The 18625-nt window shown below is 34.4% G+C and overlaps 1 protein-coding gene across 1 annotated transcript in view; it reads left to right on the forward strand.

Annotated features, from left to right (window-relative positions):
• Positions 1-18625, forward strand: part of Gbe1 (1,4-alpha-glucan branching enzyme 1) — a 215415-nt gene that overhangs the window by 92719 nt on the left and 104071 nt on the right. Inside the window, exons 4-6 of the mRNA XM_051191744.1 lie at positions 12852-12977; positions 13776-13911; positions 16116-16206. Of these exons, the coding sequence (XP_051047701.1) occupies positions 12852-12977; positions 13776-13911; positions 16116-16206 (353 nt within the window). The remainder of the gene's footprint in view (positions 1-12851; positions 12978-13775; positions 13912-16115; positions 16207-18625) is intronic.

An 18625-nucleotide genomic window follows, 5' to 3' on the forward strand; every position in this document is an offset into this window, starting at 1 on the left:
TAAATATCTAGCTTTTTGCATGCATATGCCAAGAGACCATGCTGCATTATGCCCTCAGTGATGGCATTATTGTACACATTGTGGGTACAGAACGAATATTTTATAAATCCATACTAAGGTACTCTCTGCTGGTTGTGTGTTGCTACAATGTTCATGAAATCACTCCAAATAATAACTGAGAATTTATAATAATATTTATGGAGACTATATTTTGTTAGTCACATCTAGAGTACAATTTATCTATCTCCCTACAACATCAGAAGATATCTTAATGAAATATATCAGAGAAACCAAAAAGACTATGAGAATGAACTGACGTTTGCACACTGAAGGAAAGTAGGCCATACCTAATTAATGAAGACTATTGGAAACAAGAAAACCTAGTTGGGTTGAGAACAATCAAATCTGAGAACTGGGTGTGAGTGATCAGTACATTCTAGTCAATATGTTAAAGTTTATCAGTGGGAATGTTTTGCAAATGTTAATATTGCATAGCACTGAGACCCTAGTTACTTACACATTTCAATCCACATGATAGCTACGTGTGCCTTTCTTGTTGCAAAGGAGAACATTCTCCCATTATCTTCTTAGTGACCTCTAACAACCCTGGGAAAGATATCTTGCTGTCTTGGCTTAGAACCTCAAAGGCTGATGTATTGATTTTCCAATTACTTTGTGACTTCTATGAGTGCTTATATGCACTGAAATTTTGTTTAAAATAAATCAGGATAAGTGCTAGATATTTTAGTTTATGATCATTAATTGTACATTACATATAGCTACACCATATATATGTATTCTGAAAGGCAGATATCTTTGTAAAAGGATCCATACCTGGAATGTGTCTTAGTGTTGTTAAGGAACAATTCACATGTCTAAATTGTATGCTAGCAAGTTAAGGTTCTTTAACTCATAATAGATTCTAGGCAGTGTTTGCAAATAATCCTTGTTTACAAAAAATGTGATTTCATTAGAATTACTTGAGTATAGTTATTTAAATAGAATAATGTAATGTAGAAAGTAATTTATATTTAAATACTCTATTATGGGTAAGACTAGATACTTTGCTTTTGTTATGTCTATATGAATAAAATCAATATTATTTAGTTTCAACTATGGGTTTCAATAATCCATATGTGAACTTGGAGGATAGGAAAATGTAATCCGATATATAAGCAGAAACTACATTCATTTATGTATGCTCACATATATACAAACTATATATATATATATATATATATATATATATATATATGTTTATGATACCCAGCTTAGAGAAAAAAATAGAATCTATTTTAAACAATAATGCAATTTGTTTTATGTACAAATAAAAACAGTTGGGATGAGACCCATCAGAATAGATGTAGGCTTTGGCCTAGCATATGGTGTGAAGAAACAAGCTTATTATTACTTTTTACCTGTAAACCCATGTAACCTCCTAAATTACTTATTGCTCTCCAAATGTCTACTTTCCTTTTGGTGTCTCCAAAGTATAAACTTATAGTTCTTTACCTTTTGTCTTTCTTTTATTGTCACTTTTAATCAGTCAGGAAATTTAGACAATCCTGCCTCAGCAGGTTTGCTAGAATATTGTTCTTTTCATCTTTAGCCCTGGCCTTTATTGCCTCCTCTATGAATTACTCCAACCGCCTCCTCTTTCCAGTGTGGAAGACCTTGGTGATAGATGCCTGTTTTGAACACTGGGCTCCTTGGGAGATGCCTGTCTGTTCTAATCACACATACATTTCCAGAGATAACTTTGTACTCACTATAAAGCAGGGAACAGACTCTGTGTTTCTCCTCACTTAGATGAATTCCAATATTTGGAGCTATTGGATGTACAAAAATGTAATGATATGGTCTGAGTTACTGTTTAACCACTGGGGTCTCCATTTATTTGCTCTGTCTATTTATATATTCAGTATCATGCCATTTCACATCCAAACAATGTCAGAAGTGAAATATCCTCCATATGCTCATGAGGGTGCCAGTTCATGTTGCTATTTCTCAAGATTGTAGACCTCCTAGTCGGCAGAACCTGCTGGATGAAGTGGGGGTGGACTTTGAAGTTTTATAGCCTGCCTGCTTCCTGTTCTTTGTCCCCTCTCTGATTAAGTATGACCAGCCTTTTCCCGCTGCCCATGCTTTCCACACCAAAATGAGATGTGCCCCCTCCAACTAGAAACCTGATTAATACTTTCTCTCCTAGGTTTCTTCTACTTCGATATTTGTGACAGAATTAAGGAAAGTACAGATATGTGGTTTATGATGTAGGGTATTTTATCTTGTACATTTGCTTGGGTACCAAACTGTTGACAGTTTCCTGATTGACAAGAATCCTGAAGTCAATGTGGTATTTCTCTTTTCTTTAATTATAAACTTCTGTAATATTGCTAATTTCTCATGTGTTCACTGTTTTCCATACTCCTCTAGCTTAGTATCTGTCTGTTTTATTCCACTTTTTATTTTGTCTTGAAACCCCATTTTCTAACTTCAAAATATCTTAATATTTTTGTTATTGAAATATTTCTTGTATTAGTAAAATTGTTGTTTTTATCTAAATCTCAGTTGTTTGATTTTTACCAATGAAGACTTGGGAGCCACATGTTGGAGTGAAAACCTGCTAACTCAGAGAGGAAGAGAAAGCACCTGGCTGACCTTCCTTCTCAGCTGATGTCCCAAATGTCTCTCCTAAACTGTCTCAGACTTAATGCCCCTCCCTTCTACTTCCTCTGCATCTCTCTGTCATTTTGACTCCCTCTATCTTGCTATGTTTTTTCCTTTCAACTGGTTGCTTGCCTTGGCTTTTAAACTATGGTTGATTTTATTTAATCCTGTTTACAGTATTCAAGCAGAAAGCACTTGGGTTAAAGGTGTGTGCTAGGGCTGAGCCACATCACAGCTAGAAGCAGGCTTTTCCAGTAAACAATGCAATGTCAGGATTTATACTGTCATCAACAAGAATTTATATATGATTTAAATATTATTCTCCTGTTATTCTGTCCTCCCACCCATTTCTTTCTCCTATTCTCTTACATATCATTATATATTAATATTCTCTTTTACACACACACTCATATACGTATGCATATATGTATGCATTATCTTCACAAGGATCCAATAGTTTCTCAGCAAGGCATTACTATGAAATCATCTCTGACTATAACTTCTGTTTTATATTTAATGAGCTTGAATTTTGATGGGTGATATAGCTTGTCAATATAATGTACCTCTTCAGGATAGTGAAGTATAAACTTCAAAATATTACCTGATGCCTGTTTAAAAATATATTAGCAATCCTTGCTTAATGTATAAATATAAGATCAGTAGAGATGTTTTTATTTGCAGTGCTTTACAAGACTGTAGATAGTGTTGCACAGTTTTGTTTAGTTAGTGTCATGGACATCATTTTCAGCAAGGAGATCCAACAAAGAACAGTTCATTTTTAGTATCTTTTTAATTGCTGCCAGATATTGATTAGTTTTTGCCTGTATTCTGAACAGTAAGAAATCTGAATTTTCAACTAATAATTGGAACCCATTTTTTAAGCATTTTTTTAAAGCATCTGTAACATCTGAGGTCTTAGGTTCTTCAAATACTTAAAAATGCAAATTCTAGAGTTTAAGAGTATAAACACTAGAAGAGGGATGGGGTGGGGATCACTGGGGGGCATGGGAGAATGGGAGGGAGAGGGATCTGGGATTGACATATAAAATAAGATTGTTTCTAATTTAAATAAAAAAGAATGTAAGCACAAGGCTTGCATACTAGTTTTATTTTTCAACTTAATTCTTACAGTAAATTTGGAACTTTTCTTTTTTATTGTGGACCATGATCTTTCATTGATTTAGCTGTACTTTTTATGCAATTAAACTTAAAAGGCTAAATGAACTCAGAATTTGAGTCTTCCTCAAGATTACCTTCCCTCACTCACACAGGTATGTGTTGAATTTATCATTTAAGCGCCACATTATCATTATTGTGGCAGTGGAGTTCCATCCAGCTCCTTCTCTTGGAACGCCAAAGCATGCCATTCAGATCAACAGTAAATAGTTTTCATGTTTCAGTTCATCTTTTTGCTCTTCTTTCTGAGCACGAAGAAGTCAAATCCTTTATTTCCCTTGGTGTGGTGCCCCACTGTTGGGAGAGATTCTGGTACTAATGAAGACAGAACCCGAGCTCTCCAAAGCACGTGTACGTTTCTTCCAACATCGAGAAGTCCATTCACTGATGGTGTTTGAACCCAAGCAACTCTTTTATTTTATGTCAAATACTTCCATTTCCATTTTAAGAAAGGTAGTTGTTATTACTTTGCAATCATAAAGTAAACTTTACAATGTCTATTCCAAAGACCCTAAACAAAGAAGGAGATGAATATACTGATCAGAGGCCTGTTCTCCATCACCCATCAACTTGTGGAACATTTGTGGGTGTTCTTCCTACTCCACTGCTAAACATGTATAAATCTGTTTTTCCGTGCCTTTCCTCTTTCTGTATTTATATCCTATTTATTATCATAAAAATATCATTATACTGTTCTCCATCTCACTTAGTGTATCACGCATCCCTTAAAAGGTAAATTACTTACTTGAATCAACTATATAGCTAATGAACCCATGCCTACATTAATACAGTGATGCTTACAATACCAGGGGCTTATATTTAATTTGGTAAGCACTGTATATTGGTGTGAATATTATAAAATATAAATGTTTATTTTCATATTAGTATGTTTCTTATATGTCCGTCTCATTAAGTAGCTCAGTATTTCACCATAATCTGCTTTCTCATTTTTTTTTTAAAAAAGGAAGTTTACATGGTTCAGTACTGTGATTTACAATAACCCATTCTTTCCCTACCCTGCTTTCCCCATCTTATTTCTTTGTGTATCTGGACCTTAGACCTGCTGTATTATTACCATCTAAAGTGTTCAACAGTGTTGAGTTTCATACTAAATGAGGATTATCTATAAAGGATGAGGGTAAAGTGACTCAGATTTAAAGAAATAAAAAAAGCATTAAAGTAAACAGTAAAGAAGTCTGCTATAAATACAATGTAAAAGAAAATATTTACAAGAGTAAGGTTATTGTATTTGTGTCTAACTTCATGTTGGTGATTCTCATTTATTTCTTTCATCTTCATAAATTGCTTTCCAAATTTACTGGAAAGTAAACATTCTTATGAGATTGAAAATACGGTGTCATCCTACAGAAACTAAATGCAATATAACAACAATGAAAGTGTATATGATTATTTTGATATGTTTCTGAAGTGCTTCTGAATTTTAAAATAGCTTCTTAGTATATACACTAGAGTGTTATGAAATATTATAGATTGAAGACTAGATAGTTAATGCTTTGCTTTACCTTTGTTAATGACTGACATTTTCATATTTGTATCACAGTAGATTTACTGTATCACCATGCTACCTATGGCTGGTTTGTGAGGGCCAATTAATTGTATGTCATTGACTGACGTCCCATTTATAAGCTGTCATGGGCACTTGTTGGAAGAGGTCACGGTAATGAAACAATGATTTGTAATGATTTGCATCTGTGATTATAGACAGCCCTTTTTATAGTCCTCCCTTCGTGTGAATGCATGCACCACTCTTTCAAGCAAACATCGGATACACAAGCCTAGAGTCACCAGTAAATCTCAAGACATGATAATGGGGAAATGCATAATTGTACATGGGATGGTTTAGGCAAATATTTGATGAATACTAAAAGCATTTGTAAGGTGTGCTCTAAGCTCTGTCTTCTGTCATGTAGGAAAATCTGTTATATTAGTAAAGTCATTTCCCACTGAGCAGCAGCTGTTTCTATTTATTTCTGAGATGGGAACTCATGCTTAAACCAGTATTTACATAAACAATATGGCTACTTATTAAAGAATTTGTTTTCTGTTTCCAAAGACTTTTGACTATTTCAGGCCCATGTAGATTTGTAGATTTGTCTATACACAAACACATTCTGTTCTTGAACATCTAATTTTGTAAATGACGCCATTCTCTGTTTTTTCTTGGTTCTCTAACCCACATTGTTCTCAGCGTTTCTTCCTGTGAGTCTGCATGCTGAGAAGCTCCTCTTCCACTTGCTTTAATCATGAGTTTTCAGTGTTTAAGCTGGGGTTGTTTCACAGTGCAGTCCTGAGCTGAGAAAAATAGTCCTCATTCTCCATCCTTTCTGCTGAGTGTTTGTGTTTGTTGTCAATACCTGTCATACTTTGTATTCAATAATCATTGAAATACTGTTCATAGACTATGCATACATTTTCAAACTTGAATTTTGAAGGCATGTAATTTGAAGGAGTTTTTTGTGGTTATTTTTGGCAAGACTACTAATTCTGAATGTGTATGTAATCCCATTTAGGATTGTGTGAATAGGAATATAGATGATACTGTGAGCCACTTCATTTTCACGGGCTGCCTGCTTCATCGTGTTTCCCACTCTGTACATAAGAAGAAGATGGTATTTTATTAAACGAGGTACCAATCAAGGCTCCTAGGTTAAAATGATTGACTGTATGATATACTTTATGTACTTATTACCGTCTTCTGGATTTTTCTTAGGTCCTGTTACTATAGCCATATTCCATGAAGTAGAAAAATGGTACTAGAAGCTTTGTATTCTCTCAACTACAATGTTTTTCCTTCTGGGGTACTGGATGATTACTCCATAAAGAGACAGTCTTTGCTAAAACTTTGAAATAATAATTATGAATTAATTGAAAGATAAAACACTGAAAAGGAACTTGTTGAATTTCAGACATAGGAATAATTCATCTTGAAAATGACAGTTGCTTTGTAGAATGACCTCTGCGGCATATTGTTTGGCATATTTGTACACTGTGTTAAAATGTATTGCTGGGATTGCTGTACTAAAAGGAAATGACTAGCTAGCAGGAGGTATAGGTGAGACTTTTGGGCAGAGAGAGGAAGAGGGGTAGGGATAGAGGGAGAGAGAAAGAGAGAGAAAGAGAGACAGAGAGAGAGACAGAGAGAGAGATACAGAGAGAACTCTGCGAAGAAAAGGAAGGGGTGTAGTCATTAGCCGGATGGAGAGGAAACAGGAGACTCGAGATGAAAGTTTAAAAACCAGGAGGGACAGCATAGATTAATATCAATGGATTAATTTAACTGTTTGAGTTATAAAAGCCAATGGGATATGCCTTAGCTAAGGTCTATCTTCCATAATTAATAAGTCTCTGTGTCATTATTTGGGAGTGAGCTGGTGGCCCACAGAAAAGTCTGACAATAGCACATTGTATAGAGATTAAGACATTTCCTGAAGTCGGGTAGTTTAGTGTAGCACCAGAACCATCAACAGGTCTCATGGGCTCATGTAAGTGCATGGCCTCATGCTGGGAAATGCTGTGTTAAATAAATGATTTATATTACACATACCAAATATATATTTAGGAATGAGCTCAAGGAGCTTTATTAATTTATGTGAGATTAATTTGTGATTATGGTGAATTATATTTTGCATTGTTTCAGACACTTAAATTGGTATAATTAGTGTTCATATAAAAATAGAAAAACATCAAATAATTCTTAAAAATATGTGAAACAAACTTCAAATACAAAGTAACACTCCAATTTTTAGAAAAAATGTAGTATATTGTTTGGAAAAGTGAATTTATTTTCAGGGCAGTAGGAAATATATTCCATAATACTCTGGTGCTAGTTTTCTTTTCTTACACATTCATCCTTTCACAAAATAAAAACTGATCATCTAATTTTTCAGAATGCTGCTACCAGTAAGCATTTTCTCTTTTTCTTAGTTAATATTTGGCTTCCTTGAGATGACTGATGTCTACAGAACCCAGAACCCCGATGAAGAGAAGCAGGCAGGAGACAGTCAGTGGGGGAAATGGATGTGGGACTCAGACAATAATAATTTGAAATGTTTCTTATGTGATTTCTGACTGCATATCTAGGACAGAAAAGTCTTTCAGGAGACATGTATAAATGGCTAGCATTTCCCTATTGTATTGAGAACCAGAAGCTTCACAGTCAAAACAGGTCCATGTATCTAAATCATTCTTTGTAAGGCTGTCTTCTGTTATGGCTAAAATTGGATATATAATGTAGTATGCAAAAATAAAAATAAGAAAGGATTCTTTTCTTTTTAGCTCTTATATAAATGACTAACATTTGTCTAGACTATTAGGCTCTCTATAAATCTATTGCCCAATTTCATTTTCTAGAAATACTTTCAATTTACCACTAAGCCTTTTTGTCTTTGTTTTCATGTACCCCAAATACCTTAAATTATTTTATAATCCTTATTCATTCATCCATCACTGTGTTTATAATATATTAAGTGTGATTCTAAGTCTGAGGAACTGAATGCTTTCTTCTATTGTGCTCTAGGAATATGCAGCTTTAAAAAATGACTCTCATGCTTTGTTTTTTGCTATATAGACATCTTTTCTTTATAATGACTTATCTTTTAATTGTGTATGGGTGTTTGTTTTTGTGTGTGGGTGTGTACACACATGTGCTGATGTCCATGAAGACCAGAAAAGGTGTTAGGATTCTGTGAACCTGGATAACTCCATGGGTACTGAGAATTGAACTATGGACCTTAGCTCAGGATATGTGACATGGGCTTTTTTGAAGTGCAGGCCCATTGACCTAATGAACCTTTCATATTCAGGCAGTTTTCTTGTAGAACCATCACCAACAAAGCTGACTTTAGTAACCATCCTCTTCCGTGCCTTCTTTTTTTTTCTTTTTCCTTTCAGTACTTCTATTTCTCCTTGGGCACAGACTTTGTGTAGAGGGACTTCCCTTTTTCCTGCCTTCTCTTTTCATTTCTGCTTAATCATGTTGGAAAGTCCTTTTTGCTCTAGACTATTTCTCTCTGTCCAGCAGACTGGCAGGTACTGCTCCTTGTGGGGTCTGCTCATCATCCTTTTATTTGGTGTTTCTCTTTTCATGCACCTTATAGTCTTTTCCCAGCATGGCACTATTTGTGGTAGAGTGGTAGAGCTTTAAAAGAGCTACCCATAACAGAGTTTAGCCTTCAGGACAATCTTTTTTTTTTTTGCCTTCTTTGAATGTTCATGGACCTCCCAACTTTCTTTCTCTTTTTCTTATGGTTATCCAAACGATACCCATAGTGTTTACAGTGTAGGTCAATATATTCATTTTGTGGCATGATGACAGCCATGGAACAGCCATCTGTGACCTCCTGGGTGCTAAAAACCTTTTCTGGGTCTCACTGGTCCACGAGCCCACTTTGTGGAAGGTGGAACAGGAAATCGGATGCTCAGTTTTTCAATAATGAAAACTCACTGATTTTTTTTCTCACTTTCCATGGCTTTTTTTCTTTTATTACTCTATTGATCTTTCAATATCTTGGATATTTAAACCCTTTTAGAAGTGGTTATCCTAGCTTGCTCAGGGAATTCATCATCAATGCCTGCTTCCTAAATCACAAATAATCCATTTGGTTTTTGTCTTTCTGTGCCAGCATCCCTCCGTTTCTAAGGTTTTTGTTCAGGTAATAAACTTGCAATGAAGCAAGAACTTTGTCAGTTCTGCATGGTGTTTATTTGTTAATATTTGTTTCAGCGATGGGGAAAAACAAACAGTCCTAATACATATTATCTGGGTTAAAAGATTGGGGAACTGGGTGTATACCTTGGGGGATAGTAATTATTTTATAGGAATGGAATGCCTATACTTTCTCAATCATTCTAAATAAGGTCGTGCCTTTAGGAGAAACACTACTGCTATCCACTCCTTTCCCTTTGACAGTATTCCGTGGTTTCTTTCCTCCTATACTACAGAGATCAGTGCTTATGCCTGTAACTCTATAAATGGGGCCAAGACAAAGGCAAAGTACTCAATATTTTGCCTCAAAATATTCTGTTTTTTCCCTATATGGTGGTGCTCTTTACCATATATATATATATATATATATATATATATATATATACCATATATATATATATATATATATATATATATGTACACACATATATATATATACAATATATATATACACACACACATATATATATATATATATTTTTTCTCCCCTGATGATAATAAGTTCAATTTGCAGATTTGTTTTCAGTTAATATGTTCAGCAGGAAGGAGTGAGGGCAGGCCAGGCCAGTCAGCCTCTTGCCATTCCATTCTCTGTGACTACTTCAGATCTTGGTGACCACTGGAAGGTGCCACCAGCTCCTCCACTCCTTCTTCCTAGAAATGGCCTCTCAGAGCTCAGAGCTGTGTGCAGCCTTAGCTCTTCTTAATTGATTCCAGATTTAATCAAATAGAGAAGAACTTTTATCCATCACAAGTACCTTAGTATTTTTGTGGCTATCTTCACTCAACCCCCCCCCCCCTCCATTAAAGTTCACAATGAAATACATTCAAATATTAGAAAATATTTAGAATTTTCATCCTTTTAATTAGAAAATTCAGAATGTGATGGCTTGATGGATATGGCGACACCAACTTGGAATTTCAGTAGCCTGCAGACTTAGACTTAAGCAGTTGTAAATTCAAGATCAGCATGGGTTAGAAAGTGTGACCTTATTTCAAAAACCAAAGTGAAAAAGAATATATTTTCTGTGGTAAACACTTTATTTATTTATTTATTTATTTATTCATTCATTTTTTTCATGTGTTGGGCTTGGTGTCACACACTTTAATCCCAGCACTTAAGAGGAGACAGAGGTAGCTTCATCTCTGAGTTTGAGGTCACCGTATTTTACCTTGCAAGTTTCAGGCCATCGAGGGCTACATAGAGACATGACAACAACAAAACATGACAACAACAAAAGAAAAGCCTCTTCTTCTTCATATTTTGACATGAATTTGATTTTATCTATGTACATGTGTATATGTGTGTGTGTATACGTGTGTGTGTGTGTGTGTGTGTATGTGTGTGTGTGTGTGTGAGAGAGAGAGAGAGAGAGATTATGTGTGTGCCACCCATGGTTTTCAGAGGTCAGATTGAGAAATCATATTTTATTTTACCATGTGGATCCTTCCTGAAAATCTATGGTTTTGGTACCTGCATTGAGACAGGGGCCTTAGAACTTATTTCAGTATATTGGCTATTCAAATATGCAGACATATGCACGAGGCATGTTAGAGCAAACTCTTACACAGGTTAGGCTGTCCTTACTGTGAGATAAAGATATTTTTATACTACTCAGTAGATTACAGGACAACCCCAGGCACTACTGTGCTCTTCCTGGAATTTCTACAGTTAGCATAACTCAGCTCCTAAATAGTTAACAGCTTGGAAATTAGCAGCCTGTGTCCTGTAACATATCTTTTCTGAAGGGTAGCCATGTGATGTACATGTTCATTATGTTTATGTGTAAATCTGTGAAAGTATTGTTTTCCTTTGTGTTTGCTATTTTAGTCATATGTCACAAAATTTGGAGTACAGGAGGAAATAAAGAGGTGGTAGCATAGATTAAAAATGCTTTTGTGTCATTTGTAACCTTAATTCCTTAAATAGTTCCTTTAATCAATATCATTTTGTTTCACTCTCAAAAGTTTGTGTTAAATGTTTGTGGTTTAATTTGGCAGCTTGAATATTATTTAATACTTTCATTTTTTCCTTCTGCTTGTCTGCTATATGTTCAGTCATGAAACTGGAGTTACATTCAGTAACATTTCTGAGAATATTTTAATGCTTGATTTGGTGTAACCAGCTGAGGCTGTTACTGCTTTTTATGGAATTGCTGGCCACCTGAAGAGAACCCTTACTTCAGCAATTTTCCAGTGCATGGGAAGACATTCATTTGCAAGAAAGATCTCAAAACATATTCCTTGCATGAAGGATCACTGATTCCTTTCGTTCTTTTTTCTTTTAAAGATACTGACCATTTACCAACCTTTTTATATTATGTATTGGAGTTCCAGATTGCAGTCTCTAAATAAAATTTGACTTTCTAAAGTTCATTTAAGTCAACTTGACTTTTGTGCACTTAAAAGAGTTTTTTTAATTGACTCCTTTATTCTGATAAAGTCCTTTGATTACAATTGTTACTTAAGTTACATAAAATTTTTGATTCATGAAATAAGACTATGCTAAAATAATTATGCAATGTTATAAAGTTATAATTTCACAAATTGCTTGCCTTTATAGGGGTCATATATCAGATATCCTGCGTATCAGATATTTGCATTATTAATTGCAAATTAGTTATGAAGTGGAGGTCACCACAACATGAACAACTGTATTAAGGGGTTGCAGTATTCGGAAGGTTGAGAAACACTATATACAAGAACATTATTCGTTGACTGTGATTATAGTATTTCATGTCCATTTTATGACTTACTCTTTAATTACGTGTTTGTATATATATGCATATCAAGTGTTAAATCATTATACCCATTCATTCAGCATCTGAAAAATGTTATAATATATTTCCACAAAGGAGTATAGGAAGTGATGGCTGTATAATTTTCTATTTCCAATCCAGAAGAAGAGAAATATTTCCTGTGGATGATTGACTTATTGATAACAACGTCCACATAGTCTTGTTTTTTTTTTGTGTGTGTGTGTGTGGTTTTTTTTTTTTTTTTTTTTCATCTACAACATGTTTAACTATTCTAATGGTTAGTTTGCAATCATGGAAATTGGAAGAGAATTGTATAATATGCAACCTATACATAACTTTAAGGATCATATAGTAATAGCTGATGAGCAAAGAATTCAAGTGTAGTCTTGTGGATGCTAATCTGGGAACTCACCTAAATTCTTAACTGACTTGCTTTCCTGCATAAAGCTGTGCTCATTAACTGTTATGTACTCTGTTAGAGTGGTGAACCAATTCAAATCAGTACCATCTCGTTTTCATTTTAGGTTGTTATTACTAGTAAAAGCGGTGAGATCTTGTATCGCATTTCACCGTGGGCCAAGTATGTGGTTCGTGAAAGTGACAATGTGAATTATGATTGGATACACTGGGATCCAGAAGACCCATATAAAGTGAGAACAGCGATTTAAATATTTGCTTATGTCAGTATTGACTTTTATATTTTATAGCTTTTATAGCACCACTCAAAGACTTTCTTCACTGTGTGCTTAGTGTTTTGTGTGACAGCATTCCTGTTATACATCTTCTACCAGAGTCTGTCTTCCATACTCAATTAAACATAGAAGTAATGTTTTCTTTCTCCCTCGTAAATTATTCTATAGTTATCAGGAAGGAATCTTAATATTTAGAGTTATATTTCAAACTTACAAAGATTTAAGTAATATAACATTGCTTACTATCGTGTGTGAAGATGGATTAGTGTAGTTATGTAAAGGACATTGGCATGGCAAACAATCGCATGTATTTAGGGGATAGTTTATGATTATGTGTCAAATGTGATACATGTATTTTAGAGCCAGTTTTTCAGTCATTTGTATTACTTGATTTTGGTAATGAATGATTTTTATTAAATAAGTGAATGATCCAATTATATATGCCAGTCAGGATTCCATTTTTCTTTTTATGGCATAGGTTCAAAAAAGTAAAAACAGAAAAAAAAAAAAAATCTCCAATCAGTGATTCCATATGAGCTAAGTATGACATGAAAATTTTTTAAGTGAGCTCATTAATACAGTCCTGTAGATGATTAAGAAGCATATTGTATGCAGTCATTGCTTTTGATATGGGAGAATAATCAATCACAAGTGTTTCTCTGAATTTATCCACTGTTTTATTTCACATACTTGATTAGTTAGTGTCACAACTGAGTGTGCTTGGTTTAATTCCATTTGTAATTCCGTATTCTACAGTTCAAGCATTCCAGACCTAAGAAACCAAGAAGTCTAAGAATTTATGAATCTCATGTAGGAATATCTTCTCATGAAGGAAAAATAGCTTCTTATAAACATTTTACATGCAACGTACTACCAAGAATCAAAGACCTTGGTAAGTAATAATTGAGATTTTTATTCTGATAAAATTTTAATGAGAAGGTCCTCTTATTAGAAAAGCTAATTACAAGTGTCTCTTTTTTGTGTTAAGAGATTAAATATGTAATAGAAATGCATTTTATTTTAGACTTCTCCAATTGCTCTGTAACAGTGATAGCATAGCAAAGAGAAATGGAATAAGATAGGGCATAAGCACTCAAGATATTCCAATTTCAATTTAACTGATGGCTTCCAATTTGTAGATAAATATGCAAGTGCAATTACTTTTGTACAGAAGATAACCTTTATCATTTGACTTGGTCATTGATAATAGCCGCTCCATTTTAGTATTTTATTGAAAAAAATAATGTAGTATTTGTAAGGTGTCTGGAACTCATTTTGGGTCAGATATTATACAGTCAATTTCTGGATGACTTCTCCACAAACATTTCTGGACATCATTTGAAACACATTGAGATATTCATATATCAGACATGTCTGTCTTCAGAGCGGCAGGAGAAGGAATCATAGTTGGCCTGCTTCAATAGCTGTTATACCTATATTTTTTAATAGATAATGCAGTATAAAGATATTTTTGCAGCATATTTGGTGCCTGCTGCAATAGCCAGACAGGAAGACAAAGTACATTTAATTGTATCACTGCTGCCAGGGAGTTTAGTTTTTAGCTAGAGGAACAATTTAAATGTAAGTCAGGGTTAAAGTTCTCACTTTTGTATAGATCTTAATTATCTGTGATTGTGAACTCAGCTGCAATTCCAGAAACTGAAATTAATTGCATTTATTGTTAGGATTGGTGGATAGGTATTATGTTACATTTACCATTGAAGAAGTACTTTCATTATTATGGAATAATAAAATATTTGTACCTGGCAGCACACAAATGTTTCTCTGTAACATTGAGTTGCCCAGCACCACAGATAGAGAGCACAAAGGGAGACATGATTAGTGCCATTCAAATAAACAACAGACATGTGAGGTGGCGCTCTAAAAAAATACTACGTTATATAATGGAGATGAAATTAAAACTCCCAGTTCTGCTCTAGGATAATATGGAAAGATGTCCATCATGATAAAGATTCTATACCTACATTTGTTAGGTCTGATAGAAGTAAATCATTTTCCTTTTGCAATAATTCAGCAGTGATGTGTTCCAGAAGTGTTTTAAATATATAAATTTTTACTTCTGAATTTATTTGTAACTGTGACAGAATTTGTGACACACTAATATTGAGCCATGAGAAGCTACATCACAGCAACTGAAGAGATTGAAATTAATACGAAGTTTGGTTTTCTCACATGTTCGGTTATATATTTAAATGACTTATTAGTGAATCTGATTTTATGAACTCTAAGAAAATTTTGAATCTTATATAAATTGGGCATTAGGAATATAATAAGAATATTTAGTATGTTTGTCCCAAGTCAACCATATCATATGTGATAAAAGATAAAATTATACTTGGAAGAAAACAAAATTAGATTTTTTTTAGTGATTTTCTTTTTATTGTTTTATAAGGTCAAGAGGTTCTGTCTTTTTTTCTGATTATTTACTTGTGGCTAATTCTACTGCTTTTGTAAATACTTAATGGAAAATCCCTCCCTTTTGAGTGACTTCATTTACCATTAGAGAAAAAAAACATATTCAGATGAGGAAAGAAAAGCTGTGGGTTTGTCCTATATCTGTGTGTGCACCGGAAACACACTTAACACTTTAGAGTAATCCCTTAGGGACATTACTTCTGACTTCATAAGAACTACTTTGTAGAAAAAAAATGAATTTGACAATATTTCTTAAACTATATGGTAAAATGTCTGAATCATAATGAAAAGAGGCCAAGTAAAAGGTGTACATCATGCAATCAGTAACTTTTATTTAGCCTCATAATTTTCAATATGAATATTACAAGTAAAACTGAAGTTTAGCATATGCAGATTTTCATGTTTAATATTCCAAAGCAAAATTATATACATTTGCATATCATTCAATGCACATTAAAATGGAGACATTTCAAATAGTTAGACAGAATTAGTCCAATTGTGTTAGGAGGTCAGACAAGTGTAAATTATGTCAAAGTAGTAGAAGGTTGCATGATGATTAGAACTTCCAGATTCTCTGTAAATGTTAATGTCTTCCGAGCATGCCATTTTTCATTCTATTTTAAATGTAGTTTTGACTTTCTTTGGGCTTTGTGTACATAGGATACAACTGCATTCAGTTGATGGCGATCATGGAACATGCTTACTATGCCAGTTTTGGGTACCAAATCACTAGCTTTTTTGCAGCTTCAAGGTAAAAATGAATATTTTATCTTCATGTGTATTTCAAACAGTGTAATCCAATTGAATGTTTCCATTTAACTTCGTTTTGTGTTATAACCTCACTTGTGGTTGTCGTTAATAGAAGCTGAATGTTTTCTTTTACTGGGGTCATTCACTTCAGATAAATGTAGCCTTGATTGACCCAGATTTAATGTTACATTTCATGGAATGATGTCAGCTCATAGATGTCTACTTTCTCCCTGAAACTTACTCCTTTGGAGGCACATGCTTAGTCAGAAACTGTGTCCTAAGCAAGCCAGTACTGAAGGAACTCATACGTTTTTATAGGAAGAGATTGGCGTTAGGCAGGAGCATGTGGAAGGAGCTATACTGTATGGATAGACCTCTCAACTCAGACTTAAATCTGTCTGAAGATGGCTCTTTGGGGAGAAACACTATCCACTAAACAGTCCCTTGTGCCTTTGATTACCACAAATTGAACAAACCCTACATTAATTCTGCCTTATGTAGTTTACAGTGTGGGAAACAGACGTTAATTTAGTACCCACACATAGTTTCTATTGTTAATAAAACAAACAAGTTGCTTTTATTATACTTCAAAATTGACTGATGTGATATTTGAAGTGGACTGAAACTGTTTCAATAACAACTGAGGAAAGTTAGAAGTGGGCTTAAACATATAAGAGTCTAGAAGGAGATACTAACCAGTTTCTTTACACCTCCCTGTAGTTATCTTTGCATATGCTTCCTATAGATACACTGTCTAATGCTTTAAATTTGGTGCTTTCTTACCTCATCCAAGAAGTTATCTCTCTTCTAAGAAGTGTGTTTGGTAAAGCCCCTGTTGACCTTAATACCTGAAGTACAGTGGCTTTTCTTGGTTAACTCAAATTGTTAGAATCATTTAACACAGCCACATCCCTAAACCTCCTTGGAAGATTTTTAATTTTCTCTTTAATCCCAGAACATGGTACCCTGCTGTGGCATCTCTATTTTCACCTTTTTTTTTTTTTTTTTTTTTTGTATATTTTCTTACTCCTTCCTTCTGCCCTTTCATTTTCATCTTTCTCATAAAGAGGAAACATTTTACTTCTATTCTGTTCTGTTTCTATCCATTCCTTCAGCTTTAGTATACTTTCTATGTAAACTTGATATTTCTAATCCTTGTAAGTTGTGTTTTGTGTTGAACACATATCTTCAATATGTTATTCATTCAATTCCTCACCATGTCCTCCATCTTTCTTCTCCATCATGTTTTCTAATTCAATAAGTGGCATTTTAATTTTTTAATTCTTCAAGCCAGAAACTTGGCATCATACCTTTTTATTCCATTGCTATTTCTTTCTGTTCTCTGCCAATTCCAAAACTTAGCCCACTGCCACTTCACGCTGTATCCTAAATCTGGCTGCTCACCTGACCCACCGCTCCTTCTCTGGTCCAAGTTGCCAATCTTTCACTTGGCACATTTCAGTAGGCCTTTAGTGGTCATTGAACTTTTCTTCATCATTAAATTTGTCTTGACGCAAATATCTCTTTTCTGCACCATGTCCTAAGTAGAACATTTAAAGTTGAATGTAAAATCATATGAATCTCCTTCAGAAAACAACCGATTTTTCCATATGTCATATCACAGCGTTTACCAGGTGCTTTTGCTCTCTTCTTTTGATGAGTACATTCCACATCTGGTTTAGTCTTCGTATGCTTTAACTCATTCCACCTTGACTGTCCCCTATGCTTACTTCCCTGATCACTCTCCTAATAGATATCCTGTCTTTTTCCTTATTCCTTTCTTGCTCAGTTTTGCCTATAAGAGCCGCTCACTGATGACTGTTCCTTGAAACAGTGGATTTTTTTTTTTTTTCATTTCGCCTTTGAAAAATTTATTTGCTATGTTATTTGTCATATCTTGTTTCTGTTCCTGTTTCCCATTTTTGATGTAAATTCCAGAAGAGTGATTTATAGTGATTAATATACAATCTCTATGATATGGAGAATTTCTTGGCTCATGGTAGCTATCCTAATACAAATTTGATTAATAATAAAGAGAGGATGAAAGAAATGGCAGAATGAATCTGAGGGCTACTCATTTACTGAGAGTGTTGTTCAGTGAGGAAAACCATCCCAGTGTGGCACCCATGAGGACAGGAAAGAGTAGAGTGATGCAGAGAACCCAGCGTTATGAGAAATTGCTATCTAATGGCCCAGTCTTCATCTCCATGGCATTACGATCACATTGGGAGAGTTGCTGTCTGCTAAGCATCACACTGTCATGAAAAGCACATGTACACAGCCTCTGCTATGAAGTAGCATGTGATCTCATGGGGAAGAGAGATCATAACCATGTCAAGGGCTCTTCTGTATCTAGAGAACAAAGTTGATGCTGTAAATCAGTAATGTGAAGATTTCCCTGGCATGACAGAAGGCCTTCT

This window comes from Phodopus roborovskii, unplaced genomic scaffold (assembly GCF_943737965.1).
Source record: "Phodopus roborovskii unplaced genomic scaffold, PHOROB, whole genome shotgun sequence".
In the NCBI taxonomy this organism is placed as follows: Eukaryota; Metazoa; Chordata; class Mammalia; order Rodentia; family Cricetidae; genus Phodopus; species Phodopus roborovskii.